Source organism: Alternaria ventricosa (genome assembly GCF_023758065.1).
Source record: "Alternaria ventricosa strain BMP 2768 chromosome Unknown scaffold_8, whole genome shotgun sequence".
In the NCBI taxonomy this organism is placed as follows: Eukaryota; Fungi; Ascomycota; class Dothideomycetes; order Pleosporales; family Pleosporaceae; genus Alternaria; species Alternaria ventricosa.
The window spans coordinates 80,152-107,317 of NW_026055688.1; the positions used below are offsets into that span (position 1 = coordinate 80,152).

General features: G+C 41.4%; 5 protein-coding genes and 1 non-coding gene across 6 annotated transcripts; all 6 read right to left on the reverse strand.

Moving 5' to 3' along the window:
- Window positions 1–72: 72 nt before the first annotated feature.
- On the reverse strand, window positions 73–968 carry J4E93_005263 (uncharacterized protein; the record flags this gene model as incomplete). Its single annotated transcript, XM_049343185.1, has 2 exons — window positions 73–653; window positions 713–968. 2 exons carry the CDS (start codon window positions 966–968, stop codon window positions 73–75), a joined length of 837 nt encoding a protein of 278 aa, XP_049199278.1.
- Window positions 969–1,609: 641 nt separating this feature from the next.
- On the reverse strand, window positions 1,610–5,873 carry J4E93_005264 (uncharacterized protein; the record flags this gene model as incomplete). Its single annotated transcript, XM_049343186.1, has 2 exons — window positions 1,610–5,272; window positions 5,325–5,873. The coding sequence occupies 2 exons, from the start codon at window positions 5,871–5,873 to the stop codon at window positions 1,610–1,612; spliced, it is 4,212 nt and encodes a 1,403-aa protein (XP_049199279.1).
- A 3,839-nt stretch (window positions 5,874–9,712) lies between these two features.
- Window positions 9,713–12,011, reverse strand: J4E93_005265 (uncharacterized protein; the record flags this gene model as incomplete). The annotated part of the gene is made up of 4 exons (XM_049343187.1): window positions 9,713–11,655; window positions 11,712–11,838; window positions 11,897–11,931; window positions 12,002–12,011. The coding sequence occupies 4 exons, from the start codon at window positions 12,009–12,011 to the stop codon at window positions 9,713–9,715; spliced, it is 2,115 nt and encodes a 704-aa protein (XP_049199280.1).
- A 900-nt stretch (window positions 12,012–12,911) lies between these two features.
- On the reverse strand, window positions 12,912–12,996 carry J4E93_005266. The gene has a single exon. It is a non-coding gene; the product is annotated as a tRNA-Trp (tRNA).
- Window positions 12,997–13,243: 247 nt separating this feature from the next.
- J4E93_005267 (uncharacterized protein) lies at window positions 13,244–14,090 on the reverse strand (the record flags this gene model as incomplete). The annotated part of the gene is made up of 3 exons (XM_049343188.1): window positions 13,244–13,534; window positions 13,583–13,809; window positions 13,862–14,090. The coding sequence occupies 3 exons, from the start codon at window positions 14,088–14,090 to the stop codon at window positions 13,244–13,246; spliced, it is 747 nt and encodes a 248-aa protein (XP_049199281.1).
- A 2,501-nt stretch (window positions 14,091–16,591) lies between these two features.
- On the reverse strand, window positions 16,592–17,645 carry J4E93_005268 (uncharacterized protein; the record flags this gene model as incomplete). Its single annotated transcript, XM_049343189.1, has 2 exons — window positions 16,592–17,236; window positions 17,301–17,645. 2 exons carry the CDS (start codon window positions 17,643–17,645, stop codon window positions 16,592–16,594), a joined length of 990 nt encoding a protein of 329 aa, XP_049199282.1.
- Window positions 17,646–27,166: the final 9,521 nt, after the last annotated feature.

The following is a 27,166-nucleotide window of genomic DNA, read 5'->3' on the forward strand; positions in this document are numbered from 1 at the left end:
AAAGACATTTGACAGATGACGAGGTTCATCTAAGACCACTATCGCGGCGTGAAGCACTCCGTAGCAACTCTCTTACAACTTATTAACCCTCTCCCTCATCTCAGCCAAATCCTCGCCTTCAAGAGCATCCTGCCCTTCCTTAACGTAGCTCTTCACCGCTTCTACAATCTCCTCATCACCATCGATAACATCGACCCAACCCCTCACGCCATCCGTCTCCAAAACACCAACAACGCTCTCTGCAACCGTCGCACGACTCGTCTTGCCACCAGCCCCAATTCTCCCCATCTTCACCTTTCCAGCCGGCTCCTCAGTCAGCGTACCAGGCCTCAGGCTGATACCACAGAACCGCTGATCAGCGGGTACACCATCCTTCTCTTCCTGAGCCACTCGGTCTTGAGAAAGTACCGTGAGGACCTCATCAGCCGCGACCTTTGCTTTGAAGTAGTTCGGCAAGATTTCCGTGTTGACTTTCTGTGCCGCTTTCCAGTCTTCGTCGTTCCACCAAGGCGCGCGGCCACGGCGGGAAGATAAGTAAGATACTGTTAGGAATTTCTTGATGGAGGGTGCGTGGATGCTGGCTTTTGTGAATGCTATGGCTGCGTCGCGGTCGACTGCGAAGGTCATCTCGGCGCCGCCCTTGCCGCCGGCTCCTATACGTTGTGAGCACATGCTGACGACCCATGATACACCAGCCTTAGAATGTACTTACCAGCGCTCCAGACAACCCAATCCGGGTTGACCCGTTCCAAGATGCGCTTCGCGTCGGCCTCGCTCTTCACATCCGCCACGCTATGGACCAATACATTCAGTTTTCCGGGCTGATCCTGTCCCAGCTTTTCAATGGCCGGTTGCTGAGAGGCAGTGCGTATCATGCTGGTCACGTTCCATGATTTGGCTAGCAGGAGCGGTGTAAGAATTTGGGCAACTTTGCCGTGACCGCCGATGAGGAGAATATGGTGGGCCATGTTCAGTGCAAGATCAAAAGACAATGGGGAGAAGTGCTTTAGCGCAGTGCAGTAAATGATGTAGAATGTCTACGAGGAAAGAGGTTGGATGTTGGGAGCAGCCAAGAACCGATCAAGCGTCATATTGTCAGCACTCACGATTTCTAAGATGACGTCGTGGGCTACATGTTTCCGAATATGTGCCGAGGAAGCTCCAAGCGCATTGCGCCATCCCACCTCTTGCACACACATTCGTGATCGTGCTCGCAACGTAGCAGTCTCAACATTCAATCACAGTCACGGATGGACAACACGTTTTCTATCTTTTTCATTTCATTGATTGGTATCGCTGCCTGATGATCGAAGCTAACCCGGAACTGCCACGCTCGTAGAAGTGAAGAAGAGACAAAATCGTTGCGGAGAGCTGCACTCTACAGCAGCAATAAGAAAGATACGTTTCAGTAATACAGTGAGCGAGACAGTGTCCGCCGAGCGCTAGGAGGAAGAAACATTGAGAGAGCAAGGGGTATGTACAGTATGGCTCATACTCGGGTGAAAGACTCCTGAACACCGTGAAGCATGCATTACAATGTAAAGTTGGTGACAAAAGGAAATTAGAGGACACGGTGTGTACGAATTATAGGGTAAGGGGAAAGAAGACCTCATGTACCAGGTCCAGTCGACTTGCCCTGCTCGCCGGAGTGGCCGGAGAACGGTCCTACGACAAACTCGGGTGTGGTGTCCATGTTCTGGCTGGGAGGACCGCGGTATTCGCTGGCATCGGGCGCCAGGATAGGGTCAGTCGACTTGGTATCAGGATGCACTTCGATACCGTCCTGAGCCTCAAGGTCTTGCTTGGTCGCATCACGGCTGAACTTGATCGAGTCGTTGTCACCATGACCGCGGTCAATTGGCGACCAACCAGCGACACTACCAGCGACAATACCAGCCATAACAGTAGCTGGGCCGAAAGCGGAGTTGGAACGGGACCTGGTGCGACGGCGGCTGTTGGGAGTAGGAGGTGCATTAGAACCATCATCTTGAGGACCGTTGTTCGGGGTGCCAGGCAGCGAATGGCTAGAGCGAGACTTTGTGAACATCTCCTTGGGATGCTGCACCTTGAACTTCATGGCGCTAAGACGCCCACCTCGGACTTTGCGGAGGAAAGCAAGCTCGTCGCGGATCTCCAGTAAGCCCTGGTTCCAGTGGTAATCATCGTCCGATAAGACAAGTTCAGGCGTTTGTTTACGCCTGAAGAAGTCCGGGATACACTTGCGAATAAGTGCGTCGGGTATTAATCGAACGATTACACCTACGGGTAGTGAAAGGAAACCCAAGACTATTGAGTAACCCCACTGAGGACCGTTGAGCCTGGTAACCTTGAAGGCAACACCACCAACGAAGATAATCATGGTCTGACCACCGATCATGATTGCCAAAATGACGATGAAGAACCAGTTGTGGGTGATACCTTCGAAAACATTGAAGCGATTGTCAAGTCGGCGGTTATTCAACGCGTTGAAGATCTGCATCCAGACGAAGGTGTTGAAGACTAGTGCGGGCAGTTGTTCCTTCTCTAGTGGACTATCGTAACTAAGGATCTTTTCGCCGGCAAAGTAGAGGATGAATGTAACGACCAACTGGTAGATTGCTTGACCAATGATCATCTTCCACATCCTCAACGTAATCAAAGGAGCAGACTTCGGGTCGGGTTTTCGGTCGAGAAGGCTGCGTGTAGGAGGATCAGTTGCGAGGGCTAGGGCGGCGAAGGTGTCCATGATGAGGTTGACCCATAGCAATTGAACAGCAGTGAGTACAGAGGTTTGGTCGTTGCTAGATACGGCCGAAACGAAGGTAAGCAGGACGGCGGTGATGTTGACGGTGATCTGGAATTGAAGGAACTTCTTGACCGCGTCGTTGACCGCACGTCCCCATAGCAGTGCCTTGACAATGGAAGCGAAATTGTCGTCCATGAGAATGATGGCGGATGCTTCCTTTGCGACTTCGGTACCAGCGATACCCATGGAGAAACCGACGTCAGCAGTCTTGAGAGCTGGCGCGTCGTTGGTTCCGTCACCAGTAACAGCAACAGTTTCACCGAGTTCTTTGAGGCGTTTGACGAGTCTACGCTTATCCTCTGGACTAGAACGAGCGAGGACACACAGCTTGGGAATGACGGCGTCCATGTCTCGCTTGGATAGCTTGCGAAAAGTAGGCCCCTCCATAACGACTCCACCAGGAACGAGGATACCGCAGTCTTCGGCGATGGCCTTAGCGGTGAGAACGTTGTCACCAGTAACCATGCGTACGTAGACGCCTGCGTGCTGACAGTCTTTGACAGCTTCGCGGACGCTCTCTCGAAGAGGATCTTGGATACCAACGACGGCAAGGAAAGTCATCTTGTTGGAAATGTCTTTGAACACAGCTTGGCTTGGGTCATCCTCGCTCTTGGAGGACTCAGCGGGCGGCCAGCTCTCAAAGTCGCGGTAGATGAGACCGATGGTTCGAAGAGACCGAGAGGCGTAGGTGGTAATGACTTGTTCAAGAGTTTCGCGGTTGTCTCCAGTCATAGAGGTCTCAACGAGTTCTTTGTTCGCGTCGGTGACGATCTTGTCGCACATGCCCAGCAGAATTTCGGAAGCACCCTTGACGTACATTCGGTAGCGGCCGTCGTTGAGCTTCTGAACAGCTCCAGAGCACTTGATAGCGGAATCGAAAGGTATGACCTGAACAATGTTGGCGTTGGAGCGCTCCTGAGCAACGTTGCCCATGCCGAGAAAATCGCGTGCGAATCCGAGTAGAGCAGTTTCGGTCTTGGAGCCAATGAAAGGATCAGGGCCATCAGTCGCGCCCTCGAAGGCAGTCGTGTTCTGAACGATGGACTGTAACAGAACATCCTTGACATCTGCGTTCAGGGTCGCAACGAATTCGGGAGCCGAGACATCGTTCGGGTTCTCTACGGGCGACTCCACCACATCCTTGCCCTTGCTGCCGTCATCAACCGGTTCCGCTGATGGTGCCTTGAGTTTGTGGTCGCCAAACCGAAGAGCAGTGCCCAGGGAACCAGCGACAACCGTCATCTTGTTTTGTGTCAATGTGCCTGTTTTGTCGGAGCAGATGGTTGTCGCGTTGCCCATGGTTTCGCAGGATCGGAGCAGGCGAACTAAGTTGTTGTCTTTCAGCATGCGGGTGGTGGCGAAAGCCAAGGCAAGGGTAACAGCTAGAGGCAGACCCTCCGGCACGGCGACGACGATGACAGTAATGGCGACGATGAGAATGTTGAGGAAGTTCTGACCCTTTTCGGCAGGGGTAGCAGAGCTTCCCTTGAGGCCGACGAGGAACTCAATGAAGAGTACGACAAAGAGCAACAGAGCAGCCGCTCCACCAAGTTTGGCGATGTACGTTGCAAGAACGTTCAACTTGTTCTGGAGTGGGGTGACTTCGCTGTCTTCGCGGAGGGACATCATGGTTTTTCCATAGCTGGAATGAACACCAGTCGCAGTGACCATGAAAGAACCGACACCTTCCGAGACTTTGGCACCTGAAAGGATGAACGGGTCAACCTTCTTCAAGTTGTCGTGCCTTTCGATAGCTTTGAAGGCCTCGTCTCCAGACATCTTTTTGAGCAGATCAGACTCTCCGGTAGCCGAGGATTCGTCGCATTTGATGCCGTGGCCTGTGATGAGAATACCATCCACAGGGATCATGTCACCGGGCTCCAGATTGACGACATCTCCAACGAAAATGTCGTAGACGGAGATCTCGCGAGTTGCGCCTGAACGAATTACCTTGATGGTTCTGTCTTCCTTCTTGCGGTTGAGCTTGACGAATTGTCGTTCCTTCTGCCAGTCGTTTGCAGCGCCTACAACCACAACAATGACGATGGCCACAATGATGGCAACGCCTTCAATCCATTCGACTTTAGGCTCACCAGGCTCGTGCTTTACGCCGAAAGTCTGGTATAATCCAAGAGCCAGGGAAATGACAGCGGCACATGTCAACAAGATCAGGACCTTGTCGTTGTAGGCCATCCATGCTAGCTGGAAGATGTTCTTTGGTTTACGCACGGGAAGTCGGTTGTCGCTGAAGACGCGCTTCCTGTCTGCAAAGGCGTTTTCTTTGGCGCCAGTGGGCGCGCTGTCCGTGTGGGCAACCCCGTTTGGCGCGGACTTCTGGGGAGACTCTGTTCTGCTTGGGGTTGTAGCCTCATCAAATGTAACGACGCCGTCAAGATGCTGTTCATCCATACTCAAACCAGCCTTTCGGTCGGTTCGAAGACCTTTTTCTATGCCGTCTAGGCCACCGAGCGCGTGGAATGCTGATAGCTGCGTAGTTATGTTAGATGGTGCACGTCTGCGCTCAAGCACGGAAACTTACACTCTTGGGGTTGTAGAGCTTTCCAAGTTGTCCGGGAGAGAAGGCGAACTTGTTGTTCTCGACCTCAAAGTCAGCCTCTGTGCCCGGGTCCGGCTTCAAAGCATCTTTATCGTTTAAGATTTCCGTTGGGCCTAGGTCGCCCTTCAAAGTATCGCCTTGTGAGGATGCAACATAGGTTCCAGTGCTATTAGATTCGCCGTTCTCAGTGGCCGAGTCGACCGAGTTACCCCGGGATCGCGCACCGGGTACGTTGAGCAGACCAGCGTTACTGTTCCATGCCGTCACCGGCGAGCTGATGTTATGCGGACTCGTTGGCCGGCTCTCTCTGCTTTCGAACGAGTGCGCGTTACGCAACTCCTGTGATTGCTGCCTTGAATGCGTGGGCGAGACATCATCGGTGTTTGAGGATGCTGCTGGCCTGCTATTATCTTGAATGTCTCCTAGGGGTACTGAATCGCCCATGGTAGGGTCGTTGGTAGCAGATGTGTCGATGGTGATGGTCGGTGCCCGTGGTCTTGAAGGACCGTTGTTGGCGTCGTTGGTCGCCATGGTGGGAGCCTAGGAGCCCTCGAGGCTGCGATGTGAGGCTGATGGTGGTAGGCTGTGCAGACAGGCAGACAGGCAGACGAGCGATGGACGTAAGCGTAGCAATGTCAGGCGTGCAATTCCGGTGAGGTGATTAAGTTATCAAGGAGTCCTCATGCACAAAGAAGATGCAGGTTATGAGTGTCGCGGCAGAGGCGAGAGGGCGGTGCTACAGCCGCGTGTCGTCACCAAGGTTGCGCGTAGTCGAGAGTGGAGGCAGGTGCCGGTGGGCGAGTGCCTGTGTAAGAGTCTGGTACTGCCAAACTGTTTAGCTCCTTTCCTTTGCGTTTACACGTACAAGCAGGTGCTCAGCCACGACGTCCCAAGCTGCGACCGCGTGTGGTGGTAGCCGGCAAGAGCGATGGGCGTTAGCGAAGAAGCTTACCTGATTGTACTGCGTCTCCGGAGAGGGCGATTGCGCGAAAGAGAGGGACACGGAGAAGCTGAAGGGGGATTCCTATCACGTCGAAGGTGGCAGTGTTCCGGCGCTGCGCATGCTCATTCGCCGTCGGGGTGGCTATGGCAGTGGGCGTGTCTGGTGTACCTGAGTACTCGTCGAGACTATGCGGTGGCGAGACGACGCGTCGGACTGGATTTTCGGTGCAAGAGAATGGAAGCCACTATCTCGAATCGCCAGGCAGAGGGCATAAAGGACAAACAAGAGCCTCCCGCCTGGCCTTGCATCCTTGTTGTGCCTTCGAATTGTCCAAGACTTGCACTGCCCCGATGCCAACCCTAGACACTAAGCCGCTTTTGGATGCGCTATTTCGCAAGCAGCGTGGATGCGGCACTTAAGCGGGACGGCCTTAGCCTAACCCCTCGAACGAATGCAGCCTCCGTTTCACCCCAGGATTATCGATTCACAACTGTCCAGGCCAAGTCGCTTCTGCATCTACGTGCGTCGCCACGGTTTGCTGTCTCTCGAACAACTTTCCGCCATGTGGTCCGTCGCGCAGCAGCGAGCTAGACACGCCGACTATCAACGTCGCACATGTCCCAAACGGGTTGCCTTCCGTATGGCCAGTAGGTCAAGGCCAAGCAAGCCATGCCTACCGTCCAACGTCTGAGCGTCATATCACCAAGTGATTCGATTGATGCAATGGCTGGCGAGCCATCGCGCTCTCCTATTCTCTTGGCCGTGCCATCGTCACTAAAGGCGCAACAATATCACAGCTTCGTTTTTCGAGTGGCGGTCCTTCAACGCTTTAATCATAGTCCGTTGAGTTTGCCGCACGCTCGGCCTCGACTATTGCTGCTGGCGGATGCTGCATCTCCACTCGTCCTCGGCTTTGTTGGCTCACAATCGTGTCGTCTCTGCCCTCACCGCCCGCGTACCTGAAATCCATGATATGTATGGCTAAAGGGATGCGTCAATTTCAGACCAGCCAAGCTTCTGGAGCATCTTGGCTGTTCCGTGCCCATCTCCCGCCCCGACCTTGTTCAAGTTTGTTTGCGTCATTGGCGCTGCGATTGCTCTTATCGTCAACTTGGATCGCCAGGCGCGTTGTCCGACACAGTCCCGCGTCTTCAACATTTTGTCACTGGGGACTCGGCCCATGTTCCCCATAGTGTTCGTTGAGTGGCAACTTCCTATAGTTGTTTTACTCTAGAGCCGACAAGACTGGTGAGAGCTTGAGCCCAAAGCAAGCTTCTGACTCCAAGCTAAAGTAGTCAGAGGCTTGCTGCACACAAGATCTTGACATGCTTCAGATGACCGCTTCTGCGACCTTGGCGGCTTACCCTAGGGCACACTGCACCTGCATCTGTATGATGTCCTTGTACATATGAGATTCCGGCCCTGAACACGCTATCGACGCCTCATCTCCGCGAAAAACATTGGCGGGCATCTTCAAGGGCGCTCTTCGGTCCAACGAGAACGCCTCGACCCGCCCTTACCCAAAGCTCCAGAAAAACCATGAACACACGGAATCCATAGTACAAGAGATTACTGATGCTCCACTCAACCGCAATGAACTATTTCAAGATGCATTGAAAGGGTAACCTTGATTACCTGCAGTAGACTTTGAGCAAACAGTCGTCAGGCGTCTAGTAAGCGCCGCCGTTCGATCGATGGACCAATCATGTAGCCCATAGCAATATTCGCTTTTCAACCTCCCTCACTGTTCCATCAAGTTCACGATGCAAATATAGCTATTTCTGCATGCGCGTACAATTTTTGACTTGGTATATCCCGTCGATCAACTCGCGCGTTATGTGCGTCGATACAAATGCCATGCAGCAAAAAGCCATCGCACACTCAGACCAAAAGCATGTCAGATTCAACTACTATACTCACGAAGTTACAATGCAACTATCATGTTTCATTATCTACAACCAGTATAGTCCAGCAGTATTTGCGTATTCGTCGTGTAGCCTTATGCTAACGAAAAAGAACTGCATAACTTGAGATTATATTTTCTTAGCAACTTTCAAGGTCTTGAATAAACCTCCAACACAGCGACACACTTCAAAGAAAGCAGGTTCAAGGCAGCGACCTTCTATTTTTACATGACATCTATTCCCTCGTCAGACTTCCAAAAGATGAAGTTAACGTATACTAGAGCTATAGTGTGAGAGCGTGGCATTGTGTGTAGTGATTTCAGATTGTCTCATCACTGAGCCCGAAGAGAGCACTCTACACCTAACTCGCGGAAGTAGAGGTCTTGAATGCAGGTTTGTTGAGCAAAGCTCACCACGAGTTCCAGCGGAGTGCCCTGATCTTAGGAGACTCGTAGTTATAGCGTATATGCACAGCGCTTTCTCCCTTACATGCAATCACTACTAGAGCTCGATAGATCGACCTGTAAATGCAATTATGTGCCTAGTTCAAGACAGAGGCAACATCAGACATGCACGAATACATACGCAGTCACGGAGTAAGAAAAAGTATCTTCGAGGGATCTGTCAAGATGCATGATGTAACTCGCATGCATTCATGCCCAAAATCATGCAGTTGTTATAGCGACTGCTATATAAGCATCTACTATCCCTATACTCATATTGCGCACATTATGTTATCGGGTCATACCTTTTGTACGCCCTTATTCTACATTCTTATCCAGACGCTTTGAATTTTGGCCAACGGCTTGAAAAGTAGCTCCAGACCAAAGTACCTTACAGACTCCCGTTCTTGAGCTAAGAAGTAAGGGACTTCGTTACCAATACAATTGCGAAAGTCGTCTTCAGACATGTAGTCTGCACAGCCTCACAGCCAAACCGGCTCAAGACGGGTACATGCGGAAGGCTTCAAGCCGGTGTAATGCTGGAATGTCTTCGCGGTGGCGATAAGATATTTCCGAGTACGACCATTTCGTTCCCGATGGTAAGATGTGGAGGCGATATGGGAGGCTGTGTCAGACGCGGGCGCAGTGCTAGCCGGTTTCGGGGCTGTGCCTAGGATCAATGGTTCGCGCAGGAACGGGCGGGCTCTGGAACGTCTACCGCGGGACCATCGGTCTTGGATCTTTCTTGGGATTTCTTGCATGTCTTGTCCATGGTCTAGGTTTGGGAAGACTCTTTTTGTTATTATACGTACGTAGCTTGAAATATTATTTGAAGAGAAATGTAGCATTGCCTATTATAACAAGAATAAGTCGACAATGTATCGAAATTCTTATCTTGTAGAAACATAGAACTAACAATGGTAGGTAAAATACCAGCTGCGCAACTCGTGACCCATTTCTATATGATTAAACAGCGCCGGGACGCCAGACTCCTCCCTTATCCGTACTGCACCAAAGGTATCTTGCACCACGCAGAAACATAACTCCATGAAATCGAATGCCATCCTCATTGCAAAGTTGTTACTCATCTAGTTTCGTCATTCCCCTCCCTCTCTTTGGACTGTTTGCGCGGCTCTTTATTCTCTCCCGGCTATAGGTCCGGCTCAACTCAAAGGCACTCGGGGGCCCGAGCCCCAGGCCCGTCCCTTCTCTGACCACGTCTCCAGCACTCGTGGCGCCAAAGTAACTCGGGGCACCTGGGGCAAGTTCGGTCTTGATTTGTGGCGTCGCCCAGCCACTTGTCTTTCCGACCTTGGAACCCTCGGATGAGTCTGACAGTTCGTTGTCCGAGGAGTCTAGATACGTCTCTTCAAGTTCGAATTCGTTCGCTGCCTCGCCATCTTCCAGGTCGACACGTTCGTAGGGTTGCTGAGCGTTGGAGGAAGAGCCACCAAGACCAAAAAGCTTTGCTGGGAAATTGCGCCCTCGGCGGCGGTGGAGAGGATCTTTGCCCTGTTTGCTCTTGAAGAGCTTGATGATGGACTGCTTGGCCGCAGTCCTTTTCTCCTTTCCAAGAATGAGGCAAAAGATGAAGATGACGATGAATATCATGATGAAGAAGCCAGGAATGCGCTGCGGGTTCTCGACGAAAAGCCGATGCCAGTCACTGTCGGATTCGTACTGTCTTGGTATGCCTCCGGGATATTGGAAGTCTGCTGGTATACCGGGTACGTTGGAACCAAAGCCTACTGCGAGGGCTTCTTCGGAGGGCGGTGGAATCTCGCTGGAAGCGTACAAAACCATCTTTCCCAGTGTCCAGCTCAGCTCCACCTTGTTGATCTTGTTGACTGCTTGGAATGGGTCGAGGAATCCCTTGGCCTTTGCATTGTCGATGACGTCCTTGGTGGTGTTTGTGCTGCCGTTCAAGTCTTCGATGCCAACTCGGGGAACGCCGATTCCATCGTGCAGCATGTTGATGACCCAAGACGCCTTGAAACACACCTCGCGTGCCTTGTCCTCGTCTACTTTGTGACCCCATTTCTTCTTCTTGATGCCCTTTTCTATGCTCTTCCAGTCTTGACTGCAGAACTCATCCACGCGCTCCTGATAGGTCTTGAGGTCGTATGCCTTGTGCTTGTGTCCGTGTTCGAAGATTTCGTGCGTGGTATGCCAGTACTCGGATACGCCGACGAAGTGGTTTACGTTGAAATCGATAGCGGGCACATGCTGTCCGTTGATCAGGCATGGCGAGTCTGTACACTCCTTCTCTTTCTCCAAAAGCGGAAACGTCCGATGCAAGCACTCTGAAAATTGTCCTGTTCCTACCAACTTCGCTGCAGCTTTCGGTTTTGGATGGTCGTCATCATCGTCGTCGTCGTCCGAGTCGATCAATTTGCCATCTTCTGTGACCTCCACCTTGAGATCTGCGGGTAGGCAAGGATCGGGTAGCTCTTTCTCCGCGCTGGACTCTAGCAATGCCTTGACGTAGCGCTCTCTTGCTTGGTTGACGCCGAATCCCAGCCATGTCGTCACAAACACCTTGTGTTCGAGCGGTGTGCCATCGATCGCGCGCAGTCGCATGAGCGTCAGGTCGTTCGCATGCTTCTCCGCTTCGGTCGCATTTGGTGCAAAGGCGATCTGAGCCGACGCGCCTCCCATGTCCAGAAATCCATAGGTGTTGTGGCCCTTGCCGTGGTCGTGGTCTTTGGGTCGATCGAACCCGCCAAGCAGGTAGTTCGCTGCGATCCAGCCATAGAGGCCTTCTGTCTCCCCCGGTATGACCTGAACATGTACGTCGCAATCCGGTAGCTGGAACTGGGTGGTGCTTCGCGCGAACTCGCAGACTTCTTTCAGTACTTCTTTCCGTTGGCGTTCGGGGAGTATGCGCATGCCCGCTGTTGCGAGCAGGAAGAGAGGTGTATTCGGGACTTCTTCGAGGGGTACGTATTTGAGCGCATGGCTGAGGAGCTTGTCGAGGTGTTCGGAGCCGACATCGTGAGGGTGTTCGCCGAAAGTTGAGATGCCTGTCCCGTCGCGTGTTAGTTCCGCTGGATAAGTAAATTGTGCCAGGGCCACATACCTGGGTGTATCTTCTTAGTCCAGTCCTCCTTCGTTTCTATTACCGGCAGACTGTGTAGTTGCGCATCGCCAGCCTTCTTGCGGGCGGCGTCGTGGTTTAGCCATCGGTAGATGTGGACGCGCGTCCCCTAAACATGGTCAGCTACAACCCTACGATAGCTACACAGCGAGGACTTGGGTACCTACAGAGGACCCAGCATCTAGGACAACACCGTATCTCCCTATGTGCCAAGCAGTGTCAGCGTCCGAGCTGTGTGGTGGGCATGGGGCTGCGCGGAGGGGATGGCGTACACTTTCCCATTGGGAGTAACCGGGTCCGAAGAGCGTTATCGAGTAAGGCGCATGCAAATGGCGGCAGTGGGTATTACAAGAGGTACGTAGGAAGACGGGTAGCGGCGCGGCCGAGTCGAATAGGAGATGTGAGGGAAACGAGCGACGTAGGGAGCGGCGACGAGTTGTGGTGATGGCGGATAGCGAAAGGTTGAGACTTGGACCCTGGCTGTCGGCGCCGCTTCCAGAAGGCGCATGGATCAGCGTCCCGCTGCGACGTTTCACGCGGCGGGACAAATGTGCCACCAGTTACGGGCCATTATGACGCCATCTTCATTACTTCACGCGATCGTTGTTCACTCTAAGCAGCAGTTGCTTTCACTTGGTCAGTGATGGAGTGGCTGCTGCCGCGAGCACCACGAGCAGACGGTGGCTGAGTCAATCTGGCACAGTGATCTAGTTGGCTGCGCCCGGGTGTTACTTCAAGTTCACAGCTAAACGTTGTCTCGCGCAATTTGGATGCGCCGGGCAGGGGCCGGCAATAACTGCGATCAGCACTGTCATGCGCGCGGGTGACTATGACGTAGAGCCATCCTTCGTGCTGGGTCTGTACGCAAAACATGTCGGACCATAGCTGGGTGTCGGAGATAGAGTGTGCTCGTGACCAGAAGGCAGGAGCCATCGCGACAGTGTGGCTCGATGTGGAAGGCTCATACCGGCGCCGAAGATATGAGGTTGACCAAAGCAAAAGGATTAAGTAAATATTACGCATGTGTAGAGCCTGTATCGTGTTCGGAAGGCATTGAGGAGCACGCTGGAGCTGTCACGGTCGCGGAGGGGGCCGCTATGTGAGGCTTGGCAAAAAAGAGGCCCGGGATGGAAAGTCGGGCAAAAAAGAAGGTGCCAGGTCGCTCCTTCCCATCCAAAAAATTGACCTCGAGGTGATTTGAACACCTAACCTTCAGGAATCTCCAGAGGAACTGGAATCTGACGCGCTACCATTGCGCCACGAAGCCGGTCTTGTTATTGATGAAGTAACGGGAATATTCAGTCAATATATTCACATATCCAATTTTCACACATTGAAAGGGCAATTGCGGGGTTATCATCATGCAACCCCACCAGTCAGTGCAAGTCGATATTGAAAGTGGGTCAATGGCCAGTCTTTGCAGAATGGTTCCTACACCACGATATCTCGCTATCGTGCTTGAGTACAGGCTGCGAGTTTATATCGCTCAACCAGTAGTGCTTCCCGCTGCACCTTCAGTCCTCCATCAAAAACCTCAGGAACGCCTTGGCAATCACAACCCCGTCATGGTGCTTACCAACCCTCTCCAGCGCATCCTTCGCTTGCTCGTCTTCAAAGATACCCTGCTCGGCTCTCATCTTAACTAGATACGACACAATCGGTTCCGTGAACTCAGGATGTCCCTGCACCGAGATGAGCTTTCCCTTCTTGTACATGCCCTGTACTAGACAACGCGGTGATCCACCGAGCTTTTCCACACCCTCTGGATACTCGAAGACTACATCCTTGTGCATTTGATGAATCGCCTGTCAATGTAAGTAGAGATACCAGGATGATTGCGGCTTGCGACATACCAAGGTGTCTTGTTGGAATATTTCCTTTCCCTTTGCGGTAAGTTGTACAGGCATCACCGATATTTCCCACCCATCGTCGCTGCGTCCGACTTTGGCGCCGGCCGCCCTACCCAGAATCTGATGACCGAAGCAAACACCAATAATACGGATTCGGTCTTGCTCTAGCAATTGCTTGGTAAAGTCGACAAGCTTCAAGATCCATGGATCATTGTCGAATGAGTTGTGCTCTGTTTCCCATGAGTCAGAATAGCGATATTGTTCAATGAAGCCATCACTCACTCGAGCCCGAAATCAACACTGCATCTATGTTCTGCAAGTCCGGATACTCCTGTGCTGTGACCACATCGAATGCGCTCAACTCCAAGTCTTGCTTTGGCGATAAGCCTAGGTCATGTGCTGCCCTCTCCAACAGTGTAGTGAAGATGCGATCGTATCGGCCATACTCATCGACGATAGCTGCTGGTGGAGTGTCGCACTCTAGAATAGCTATTCGCAATGGCGTCTTCATTTTTCCGGAAGTTAATGTTGCGAGTTGTGCAAGATGACGCCGTCTTTGACAGCGGAAAAGGGACGGCGAGTTCGGAAACACTAGCGCAATCCGGCTCGTACCCACCTGCATCTAAAGCTTATCAGCCTCCAGGGGTCCAGCTACCTGGAAACTTCATCTTCGCGTCACTCAGTCTTACGCCGACTCGTCTTTGGATTCCACATTCAAATAACAGCTGCGCATAGTTCTGTAGGAGTTTCGGTTCTGCTACTATGTCGTCATCGCCATGCGAGCGAACACCGCTACTTCGCTGTATATCGGCAAACCACCCCGTCACCGAAGATGCAATCACCACCGCAGAAGTAGCGCAACAGGGTCAGGGCGCTGCGCCTCAGTTTCCAACACCGCAGAAAGCGAGAAGCGGCTCACTTACCGAATCTGTCGACCCTGGCGGTGTGCCCCCAATCACGGACGAGACAGAGAGCCTGACCAAGTTTCAAAAGAATGGCAAATTGGAAGGTGTTGGGGAATGGAAGTTTAGGTTCGTGTTTGGTGGTATTCTACTTGGTTACCTTGTAAGTCGACTTGCATATGTCCAACACATGGCTGCGCATACTAATTATGTAACGATAGGTTGCAATGTTCGACTCCACTCTCATGGCATCAAGTCATCCAGTCATCACATCGTACTTCCATGCATCAAATTCGGCCTCATGGTTATCAACAGCCTTTTTACTCACATCGACCTCGCTCCAGCCACTTATGGGTCGACTCTCAGATACTCTGGGTCGTCGACCACTGTACCTAGCTGGTCTCGTCGTTCTTGCAGCTACGACCGCATGGTGTTCTTTTGCTCAGACCATTGGTAGCTTCATCGCGGCTCGAGCCTTTTGCGGTATTGGCGCAGCTGGTGTTCTATCAATGGGTAACATCATGACCAATGACCTAGTCAGCATTGAAGTACGAGGTACCTACCAGGCATACATCAACCTCTTCTACGGAGGCGGATCTGCTTGTGGGGCCGCTTTTGGCGGCTTTCTGTGCGATAAGCTGGGATGGCGGATGACCTTTGCCATACAGATACCCATCCTCGTCATGCTCTTCGTAAACGCCATCTTCACCACGCCCTCTTCGCTCGGCCCAAACTTAGCCAAGCGCTACGGACTAGGTCTGAGAGAAGGCCTGAAAGGATTTGACATCACCGGATCCATCTTGCTGACGGTATCTGTCGCGTTTCTGATTCTAGGGCTCAATCTTGGAGGCAATATATACCCATGGAAGCATTGGATTGTCATCACATCACTGGTCATCGCACTAGTGACAGGCGCCGTTCTCGTCAATGTCGAGTCTAGAGCCGCACGAGCAGTCATGCCTCTGCCCATGTTGTTTAGCAAGCCCCGAGGCAATCTCGTCTTCAACAATTTCTTTGCACAAGTTGGCATGAACACCATCCTATTCAACGCGCCCTTATACTTCCAAGCGGTTGAGCTCGAGACAGCCTCTGTCTCCGGGTTCCGCCTTGCCGGCCCTTCCGTTGCCTTGACAATTTGCGGCGTATCTGCAGGCTTCATAATGACTGCCACTGGTCGGATGAAGTGGCTTATCGTTGTTGGCTCACTTTCGATGCTGTTGGGCGCTACATGCCTTTCCCTGATGTGGGACGGTATTCCCAAATGGCTCGCCACCATCTTCCTGGTTCCATCTAGCATCGGCCAAGGGCTAAGTTTCCCAGCAACAAGTCTCGCGGTACTTGCGACAAGTACACAAAAAGATCAGGCGGTCATGACCAGTACACTCATTCTATGGCGCAGTCTTGGTATCGTCATGGGTGTCTCGTTGAGTAGCCTCATCCTACAGAACGCTTTGACTTCTTATCTCGAAGCACTGGTCACCGGTCACCATAAGGCGAAGGTATGTCACATCTCAGTTTCCGTCAGTGGTATCACAACGACTTCGGCGCAGACATGGAAAACCAGGGAAAGCTTATCACCCGTGCCACGCAGCTCCAGCATGTCTTTCACTTCTGCTTTGCTTCAAATGCAGTCATTTGGACGTAGTGGATCTATACAGCCTGCCTTTATACTGTCATTGCTCTCATCGACCAGCGCTAACAGCTTCCCGCAGATCATTCGAACCGTTCGTAAATCGGTACGCAGCATAATCGACCTTGATGCTGAGCACAAAAGTCAAGGTTAGTTTTACTTGCTGCGGGGCACGCGTTTCCCCTGCCTTGAAGCCCGATACCAAGTCGCTGCTCTCTTATAGTATCAAGACTGATCTCTTCCCTAGTCATCGAGGCATATAGCCGTAGTCTGCGACTAGTCTTTATCTCGGCGATCGCCATGTTCATCATAGTGAACATACTTGTGTTCGCGATTAAACTCCCGCAGCTCAAGAAATCCAAAGTGCACGACGAAGAAGAGGAGTCAACGTAATACAGCATCAAGAAAACTGATAGCAAGACGGTCAGACATTGATACGAGCTCGATCGAGATCATGGACTATAGCGTAGCTCTGAAGAATTACAAAGACCATCGCGCAAACCAATCCAAGATGTATGGCGTGGCATTCCATGATGTGGGCCCGTTCCTTAGTGTTTCAAAGGGCTCGCCTTGATTCTTGCGACTCGGCCACCCGTGACCAAACCGCTGAATTGCTCTGTGAACAACGACATCAGCAACACCGTTACACTGCCATCGACTCTCTGAAACGCTTCCGTTTTCCAGTTGCTCCGTCGAGGGGTTGCTCGCACAATTGTCCCGCTTCGTCCAGGTCTCAACCCAACTCAGTACTGGAATGAATGGTGGCGGTGTTGGGCTGCTGCCGTCGTAGGGGACCACACTATCGTTTAGCCCGTGCAGATTCATGTAAGGGAGTACCCTATCCTGTAAGCTCGGAACGCAGTCCTTCTCGAACAAAGGCTCCGTCAAGCTCGAATCCGGATAGAACGAGCCCGCAACGGTTGCAAATGCAGCGAACTTCTTGTTGAGTTGCGCATCACACATGAGCAGTCCAGTCAGTCCGCCACCGTTCGAGAGGCCTACGGCGTACACGCGGCTCTCATCGATGCATAAAGTCGATGTCAAATGTGCAAGAAGTTCGGTGACGAAGATTCGATCATCAATCACAGAGGATGTGGGGGCTAACGGGTCGCCTAGCCATTGCACCTACGTGTTGGTCAGCCTTGGTGTCTTGTAAGATCCCCGAATCTTAGCTCTGATAGTTACTTACGCCAGGAGCCTGGACATTCATACCCTCGGGATACACCACGATGGTGTTTGGGTTGAAGTCAGGATTGGACAGCTCGCTAATGGTCTCCATGCTTCTTGCAGGCTGTTGCTGACCATGGAACGCAATCACAAGAGGCAACGCTTCATCATTGGAGGCCTTGTACTTGGATGGCAAGTGTATGATGTATTGGCGCTGGGTGATGTTTCCGATCACCGACTTCGAGGAGAGTGTGACATTGCTGGTGGATTTGCCTGGTGTGAGCCCAGATGGCAAGCCAGTTCCACAGCCGGAGCTTGCTGCGAGTGCGATCGGGCAGAGGAGTGAAATGAGCGATAGAGACAACATAGTCGCGATTGCGAGGAGCAAGAAATCAGGACGCGTGCTCTTAGAAACGAGATCAACCGGCCATGTATCTATGGCGCTGGTAGCTTCGTACATGGGAAATTACGGACAAACAAAAGCGCCGCTGATGCTTACGCAAAACCCCGGAATCGGTCCTTTGAATAGTAATCGCTCACCGCTGTTAAGACTGCGAACAGCAGCTTCGCGAAGGTCGCAGTTGTAGTAAGCAGAACAGTACCTAGGTACGCTAGGTATTACAGGCGCGAAAGTACACCTTCGCTTGCGCGGTTAAGCAATCGCAACCTAACTCTAATAACGTAGCGTTGTGTTAGAGCTAGAGACAATTAACAATTAGGGATAATTAAGTATATAATAATTATTATAAAAAAAAGTTAAAATATAATCTTTAGCTATATACTTAAAAGCTTAGTACTTTATACCTAATTTTATAGACTCTATTTAGTAAAAAGATATTAAAAAACGCTTAGCTACTGTTTTAGAATAGCTAGAAGATTTTAAGATTTTAAGATATTTAGTATATATTACTATTACTACTAATACTTATATAGACTATAACTATATATATTTATATACTTTCTTTACATAGTAGTTAAAAACTATATAATATAGTAGTAATAGAAATACTATACTATACTTTATAGTATCTATTCTCTAACTAGCTAATAACGATAATATAATAACTATTCTATAGCTTATAGTTTAGGTTTTAATAAAAGTTATAGTAGTTTATTATAGCTACTATCTAATAAATAGTATCTTACTATAAAAAGTAACTTATAAATACTATATTCTTACTATCTTAGCTTTTATTACTTTTATAAAGTATTTTAGCTAAGATATTTCTTTACTAAAGTATAGCTTTCTATAAAGCTAAAGAAAAAAGTAGATTTATCATTTTTTTACTTTATATACTTAGTTAGAAATAATAATATAGTAAATAACTAGTACTATTTTATTAGTAAAATTATTAATAGAATAGTTTTTAATAGAATAGTTTTTCTAGTTTTTTATTTTTAATAAGTAAGAAACTATAACTACTAAAAAGCTTATATATCTTACTAATAAGCTTTTTAAGAGTAAAAGTAGAAAAGAAAATAATAAAAAGTTTTATACTTACTATATATATAATAAAGATAATGAAAGTAATAAAGATAGTAATATTAAAGATAAAAGTAATAGAAATATTAATAAGCCTAGTATATAGCTTTATACTAGTAAAGTAGCTCTTTAGAGCGCTTTTAATAGTCTTTAGTATAGTATAAATATAGTAGTTTATAATCGCTTTTATAATAGCTTATAAAATAATAATTTTAAAAGAACTTATAAAGTAATATATTTAAGAGAAAAATAATTAATATAGTAATAATAGAAGGCTTAATTAAGCTTTAGTAAGGTAGTAAGGTAATATAACTAGTAATAAGATTAGCTTTAGACTTACTAATACTAGAAGAACTTATAAAAGAGAATATAGTTAAAAGCTTATTTAATATATATATTAGTGTAGCTTTTAGTATTAGATTTTGTAAAGATTATAATAACTTAGTTATTATTATCTTTTTATTATTAAGCTTTGTTAAGATTGTACTTATTATTATTTCTTAACACATTAGAAAAATTCCTAGTAAATCTAATTGCTTACGTAATTAAGATTATAGTTACTAGTTTTAATCTACTATACTAAAAGATTCTAAAACACCTCTATTTATCTTAGCCTAACTATTATTAGAGTTATTACATAATATAATAACTCTTATCTTTCTTATCTCTCTTTCTGCAATTACTAAAAGATCTAGTAATAAACTAATTATTAGTCTATGCAGTACAACGCATAGACTAATATAATTAGTACTAGTCTAGATTATAAATCTAAGAGATAAGAAGAATTTAGCAGACTTAGATTATAAATCTAGAAATTAAGCAGATTTAATTATAAATTCTTATCTTTAAGCAGAAATAGGCAGATATTTACATAATTATTCTAATAGCTATTTTCTATAAAAGAAATAGTAATTCTCTATAGTTATTCTTTACCTAGCAATAATATTATTACCTTTTACCTATTATCTGCAATTACTGCAATCTTTATTAGTTATACTATTTATTATAGTATTTAACTACTTTGTTCTAACAAAGCTATATTCTATTATTAGAGAATAGTTTCTATTACCTCTCTATTCTTTACACTTACAATAGTAGTTTCTCTAGGCGCTATATAGTCTTAGTAGACTTAAAAGCTATATTTAGTAGATATATATAAGTAAGTTATACTAACTTAGACTAAAGATTTTATATTAAGATTCTAAGTAAGAACTATATTACTAATCTATATAGTTATTAGTAAAGAAACAATTTAGATTAAAAATCTATATTATAATTATTAGCTATTGATTAATATATATACGTTAAAGATTACTATAGTAATTAAAAGTATTATTATTAGACCTTAGAAGATAAGAGATAATTAGAAAGAATAGATAATAAGAGATAAGTAAGTAAATTCTATTAGTGCTAACAAAAAGAGTTAAAACAAGATTTCTAGCTATATACTTAAGAGCTAAGTAATTATATTTTTATAGTTTAATAACTAGAACTACCTTCTAATTTTAATCTACTTGTTAGAGCAGTAAAAGTATTAATTTACTCTACTATAAGTAATTATATAAAATCTACTATAATTAGTATACTATAGTTAAGTTTAAGTTTTAAAGTCTAAAGTGTAGTAGTTGTAAAAAATAGTAAGGTAACAGAAACTTTTCTCTAATAATAGAATATAGCTTTGTTAGAACAAAGTAGTTAAATACTATAATAAATAGTATAACTAATAAAGATTGCAATAAAGTAATCGCAAAGTAAATAATAGGTAATAGGTAATAATATTGTTGCTAGGTAAAGAATAACTATAGAGGATTACTATTTCTTTTATAGAAAATAGCTATTAGAATAATTATGTAAATATCTGCCTATTTCTGCTTAAAGATAAGAATTTATAATTAAATCTACTTAATTCCTAGATTTATAATCTAAGTCTGCTAAATTCTTTTTATCTTTTAGATTTATAATCTAGACTAGTACTAATTATATTAGTTTATACGTTGTATTATATAGACTAATAATTAGTTTATTACTAGATCTTTTAGTAATTGTAGAAAGAGAGATAAGAAAGATAAGAGTTATTATCTTACGTAATAACTCTAATAATAGTTAGGCTAAGATAAATAGAGGTGTTTTAGAATCTCCTAGTATAGTAGATTAAAACTAGTAACTACAATCTTAATTACGTAAGCAATTAGATTTACTAGGAATTTTTCTAATGTGTTAAGAAATAATAATAAGTGCAATCTTAACAAAGCTTAATAATAAAAAGATAATAATAACTAAGTTATTTTAATCTTTATAGTAGTATATTGTAAACTAATTTATTATTAAATTAGGCTTTATGTTAATAGTATTAAGCTCTTATCAATTTAAGCGTAGTCTATTAGTATAAAATTACTTTAATTTTATTATAAATTACTATATAATTATCTAGAATATAGCTAGAAGCTATAAGAATTTAAAGTATTAAACTAGTAAAAGATAGATTTACTAGTAGAAGTTAAGCTTCTAGCTTCTTTTATTATAGTAAAGCATTAATATAAAGTAGAATAATAAAATATAGTTAGTAACTCTATTTAGTAATCTTAAGATAGGTATATATTTAAAATCTTTTGTACTTACTATATATAATAATAGGAATTAGTAAAACCTTTTCTCTAATATTTAGTATAAAAATAGATAGTAATAATATACTAATAAAAAGTAATAATAATACTATAAAGGCTTTTTTAGTAAACTTCAAAGTAAGATTAGAAGTAAATTTAGAAGTAGTAATAAGTAAGCTATAAAGCTATAGAAATTTTAACTTTTTTGGATCTAAAAATAGTAAGCTTTTAGCACCTAAGTAAAGATTTTAGTAAAGAAAGTAAAAGTAAAAGTAAAAGTTAAAGTATAGTATAATATAGCTTTTCTTTTAGCTACAAAAGTAGATAAGTAAATATCTAAGTAACTTAGCGTAAGTAAACTTTAAGTCTAGAATAGTACTAAATTATAGTACTATACTACTAGAAAATGTAAAAAAAGCCTTTTATAAGTAAACTATAGTATTAAGAATAGTAGCTTAAAAAGTACTGTTAGAACTTTACATGTAGAGAATACTTTTTCTTTCTTAATATTTATAACTCTGTATTTTAAAGAACTTCTTATATCTCTAAAAAACTTTTTATATCTTCCTAGACTCTAAATACTTAAGTACTAATTCTTAGCTTAATACAAACTAATATTTTTACACAATTCTTAACTCTAACCTTTCTACTTATATAAAGGCTACTTCTATAGCTTCTACTAATATAGCTACTTGTAGCACTTTCTCTAAAAGTTAATCAATAGAATAAAATAAAAAATACACTATATAAAGTAGGTTAATTAACAACTATTACTAGAACTAAAATATAAACTTACTATAAGTATAGTTCTTCTAGATAGAGAATAAGAATAATATGCTACTAAGAATATATATATAAAGCTAAGTTTTAATTTTAAGTCTAAAATAATAATAATATTAGATTAGCTTTATAATAAAGAAAAGTTAATAGTTACTATTTTTATAGTAAGTATGCTATTTTAAATAATAAGGTTAGATATATTAACTAAGAAAATAAACGTTTATAGTATAATAGTATAGATAGCTAAAAAAAAACTTAAAAGATATATAGCTAAAAATATAGTACTAACTTAGAAGAAAGTAGACTTTATAGTACTTACTCTAAATTCGTATTATACTAAGTAGAAGTAAGAAAATTCTAATATTCTCTATAATAAATATAATCTTTTCTTTTTATTAAGTCTTTAGCTTTTACTTATTAAAGTATATTACTATTCTATTATAAATTCTATTCTTCTAGTTAATAATAAGTACTTTAGTTTATACTTATAATCTATAATAAAGTTATAAGAAAATGCTTTTTTTATTAGTATACAGAAGATAGTATAGTTTAAACTTATTCTCTTAGAACTTAATATTTTTAATACTAGAGTCTTACTAGAGCTAAATACTTACTTAACCTACTACTTTAGTATTAGTACTTTACTAAAGTTCTACTAGCTAGAACTTAATACTTACTTAGTAAAGTAAAAGCTAAGTAGTACATACTATATTTATATAGTATTCTTAGCTAATAAGAGACTTTACGTATTTTATTAGCTATATAAGGAGAGAGAACTTATAGAACTTAGATAAGACTTTATATATATTTTATTTACTTAGTAGTGATATACCTTTTTATATATGTATTAGTAGTTAACTTAAGTAGTAAATTACAAAATCTTAAACAACTATAAGAAAACTATAGTTATAGAAAACTTTATAAGCTAATATAATAATATCTTATAGATTTCTATAGTTTATTACTCTTAACATTTCTATAGTTATGAAATTAGTAACTTAATTTAAATATAGAGTTTTTCTATATATAAGAGTTAATATTCTTATAAAAGATATTTATTTTCTACTATACATTCTAGAGATAAGTTATTACTACTAAGAGTGTTTTCTAGTAGATAATAAAACTGTAAAGCTACTATATATAAAATAGCTACTATAATAAATATACACATCTAACAAAAGAGAGCTTAGAGATATAGACTTTATACTAGTATTTTAGTAAGTACTATTATTTAGTTTACGCTTAAGCTTAAATACGTTTACTATTATAAAAACATTTAAAATATAGTTTAGCTAAACTTAAGTTACTTAGAATAAGTGCGTTATTTTATAGTATATATTATTATTAGTATTTAGTATATTAAGATTTTATAATACTTAGCATTAAGTTGAGCTAAAGAAAGCTTTCTTTTATAAAAGCTAAAAGAATTATATACTATAAAGTAAAGCTTTACTAATAGCTTTAATCTAAAGTACTAGTAGTAGAAGTAGCTTATTAAGTTTACTATAGCTTACTAAAGCGCTCTATTTATAAGCTTTCTAAGTTTTTATACTTAAGTAAAAGCTATTATTCTTTAAATATCTAGAACTTTTTTATGTAAACCTTTTTTGTTAAGATTAAAATAGCTAAATAATATAAATTTACACGCGCGCGCTTATACTATAATACTTTAATTATATATAGTAGAAGATAACTATATTTAACTAAAGAAATAGGTATAGAAGGCATTTAATATAGATAAGTAGATTAGTAAAGAGTATTAGTAAAAAAAAAAATATAAGTAGTAGTTGTTATTATTATTAGTATTTACGTAATTATACCTATAGTGTAATAGTATAATTCAATTATAAACCTAAATACTATGTACTAAGTATTAGGTAATAAGTAAATACTACTACTTCTATATACCTAAAACTCTAGTAATAGAGCTATAATAATAAAGTATAAAATAGTAAAAGATAAGTAGTAAAGTATATAGAAAGTAGTAGTAAGAGCTAGCACTTATTATTATAGATAGAGAATATATAAGTAAGTAATAGTAGATGTAAATAATAAGTAGTAGTTATATTAAATAGTTAGAGTTATAAAGATTATAAGTAATTAACTATAAAATATAAGTTACTAGTATTTTTAAAGGTATTATATAGGCGTTATATAGATATCTTAGATTAGGTATGATCTTATACTAGTAGTAGGCTTACTATTGCTAGTTATTCTTTAGTGTTATATAATTATAGTAAGCTAATACTAGTACTACTAGTTAAAAGTCTAGATAGCTCTTACTAATATATAACAAAGATATAGTAGTTAGTTTATTATAATTATAAATATGTTAACTTCTATATTAGTTACAATAGTAGTAGTAGTAGTAGTAGAATAAGTATAAATATTATAAGTTATAAATCTAAGCTTATATTAGAGATTTTTTAATTTTACTTTTAAAGTTTAATATAGTAATGCGTTATTAGGTAATAGTATAATTTTATAATTACTTAGTTTTAAAAGGTTTTACTATAAACTCTATCTTTTAAGTCTAGAGAGGCTAGCTTCTTTTAAGAAAGATTTATAGTATAATAAATAGCTTAATAAGCTACTCTAGCTATTTAGATAAGTGTCTACTTAAACTAGAACTTAAGACCTTACTACTTATAATAAGTTCTCTAATTTTTGCTACTTATTACTATTATTATTTTATATCTTCTTATAAAATAATTTACTATTAGAATAGCTTTATAGCTAGCCTAGATTTAGAAATTTTAACTACTTCAAAGATAGTAGTAGTAGTACTTAAAGTCTTAGTCTACTAAATACTTTACATCTAAGAGTAAATAAAACCCTTAGTTATATATTCTTAAGTATACTAGTAATAGACTTTACACTTTTAGAACTAGTTTTAAGGCTATAGAATTATTAGTATACTAATTAAAGTAATTATTTTATATTATATATTATAAAAATACCTAACCTAAGCGTTTAAGCTAATAAGCTAATAATTTAATCTATCTATTCTTAATGTCTTAACTTAATACTTTCTATTACTAAGCTTTTTTACTTTACGTCTAAGTATTTAGTTTACTTAAAGCTTTACTTCTACTTACTTTGTTATTTTTCCTAAGACTATAGTAAAGTTTCACTTTTATACTTAAGTTAATAGCTAAAAATTATTATTTAGTTTAATTAACTTACTTTTAACTTTAATTATAACTTAAAAGTATTAGTAATTTAACTTTTACTATAATAGCGCTTAGAAAAAAAGTATTAATTCTAGTAGTAGTAATAATAATAACATATTTACTAGTGCTTAGCGTAGTAGCGCTTAGTCTTTATAATAGGATAACTAGCTTTAGTTAGTTATTAGGTAAGATTAAAAACTTTTAGCTATTAGTTACTTAATAATATTTCTAAGTTCTAGTTTTTTTTAGCTTTTAGTCTAAAACTAGTTAGGTAACTTAAAGACTTATAAAGAATTAAAATAATTTTTTTTTGTTTAGAAGCTACAAAGCATTATAAGCACTTTTAAGTAAACTAATACGTTTTTTGTTTTTTCTTATTTTTTTTTAAAGTTTATTAGCTTTTAATAGTAAAAGTATATTCTTATTTAATATTAATTCTGTCTTTCTAGCTATAATAAAAACTTTACTCTATCTCTTGGATTAAGGATAAAGTAGTACTTATATATTTTATATCTTTAATATTATACATCTTATAGCTAAATTCTTTAAACTAGTAGTATTAATATAGTATATAGACAACTTTTATAGCTCTTAAGTTTAGTAAGTTAGCGTTATAGAAGTAATAATAGTAATAAAAAATTGTACCTACTAGCTATAGCTAGTAAGTATAGCTTGTAACTATAGTATTTAACTATAGTTATAGTTTAAGCTTTATATATAAAGCTACTATAAAAGATATAGTAGTAAAATAGTATATAGAATATTACTTTATATATAAATATTCTTCTTTAACTTTTATATTAATTCTTTGATATACGCTAATACTTATTAGATAGTAAGACTTTTATTAGCGATTTTTTTTTTTAATAAATACTAGTATTAATAGATATCTAACTCTTCTACTATATATAGTATAATACAAGCTACTATTACGCTAGTCTCTAGAAGTAGTATTCAAGAATTGTTACTAAGTATTAGAAGAAGAGCTATACTGTAAACTAAATAAGTTATATTACTTTATAATACTATAGTATAGTATAAAGAAAGGTCTTTACGCTACTTTAAAATATATAAGCTTTTGATTAAGATTCTTTTATAAACTATATAAATATAATTATTACTACTATAAAGTTTAGTATTCTTTTCTATTTTTATTAGTTTTTAGGAATATACTTAAAGTAATAGTTAATAACTTAATAAGTAGCTTTGTACGTAGTATAACTATTTTAAAAACTAAAGAAATTAAACTAAAGTTTAGAAAGTAGTAGATAAATAACATTTTACGTAATCTAGACTCTAAACTTAAGTAATAGCTAAGTAAGCTTTAGAAGTTTATAATTACTTTATAAAATTATTAGTAAAAGTAAGCTTTACTAAAGACTTAGAGTCTAATATAGCTAGTGTAACGAAACTTTATAAGTTACTAGTATTACTTAGTTAGCTTAAAAGCTATAGTAATAGCTTATAATAGACTATTAAAAATTATATAATAAATATAAGAATTATAACTAAAATAGTATAGAGATCAAAAGTAAATTAGATAGAGTATAAGTATACGCGTAAGATACTAGAGAAATAATATAACGAATATAAAATATACTAGCCTATAAAATATATTTAAGGAGTGCGTAAAGCGTAGCAAAGCTAATATAATACTACTTCTACTATACTTATTATTATTATTGTTGTTATTATTACTATTTTCATTCTTATTATTATTATTATTATTATTATTATTATTATTATTATTATTATTATTATTATTATTATTATTATTATTATTATTATTATTATGATTATTATTATTATTATTATTATTATTATTATTATTATTATTACAATTATTATT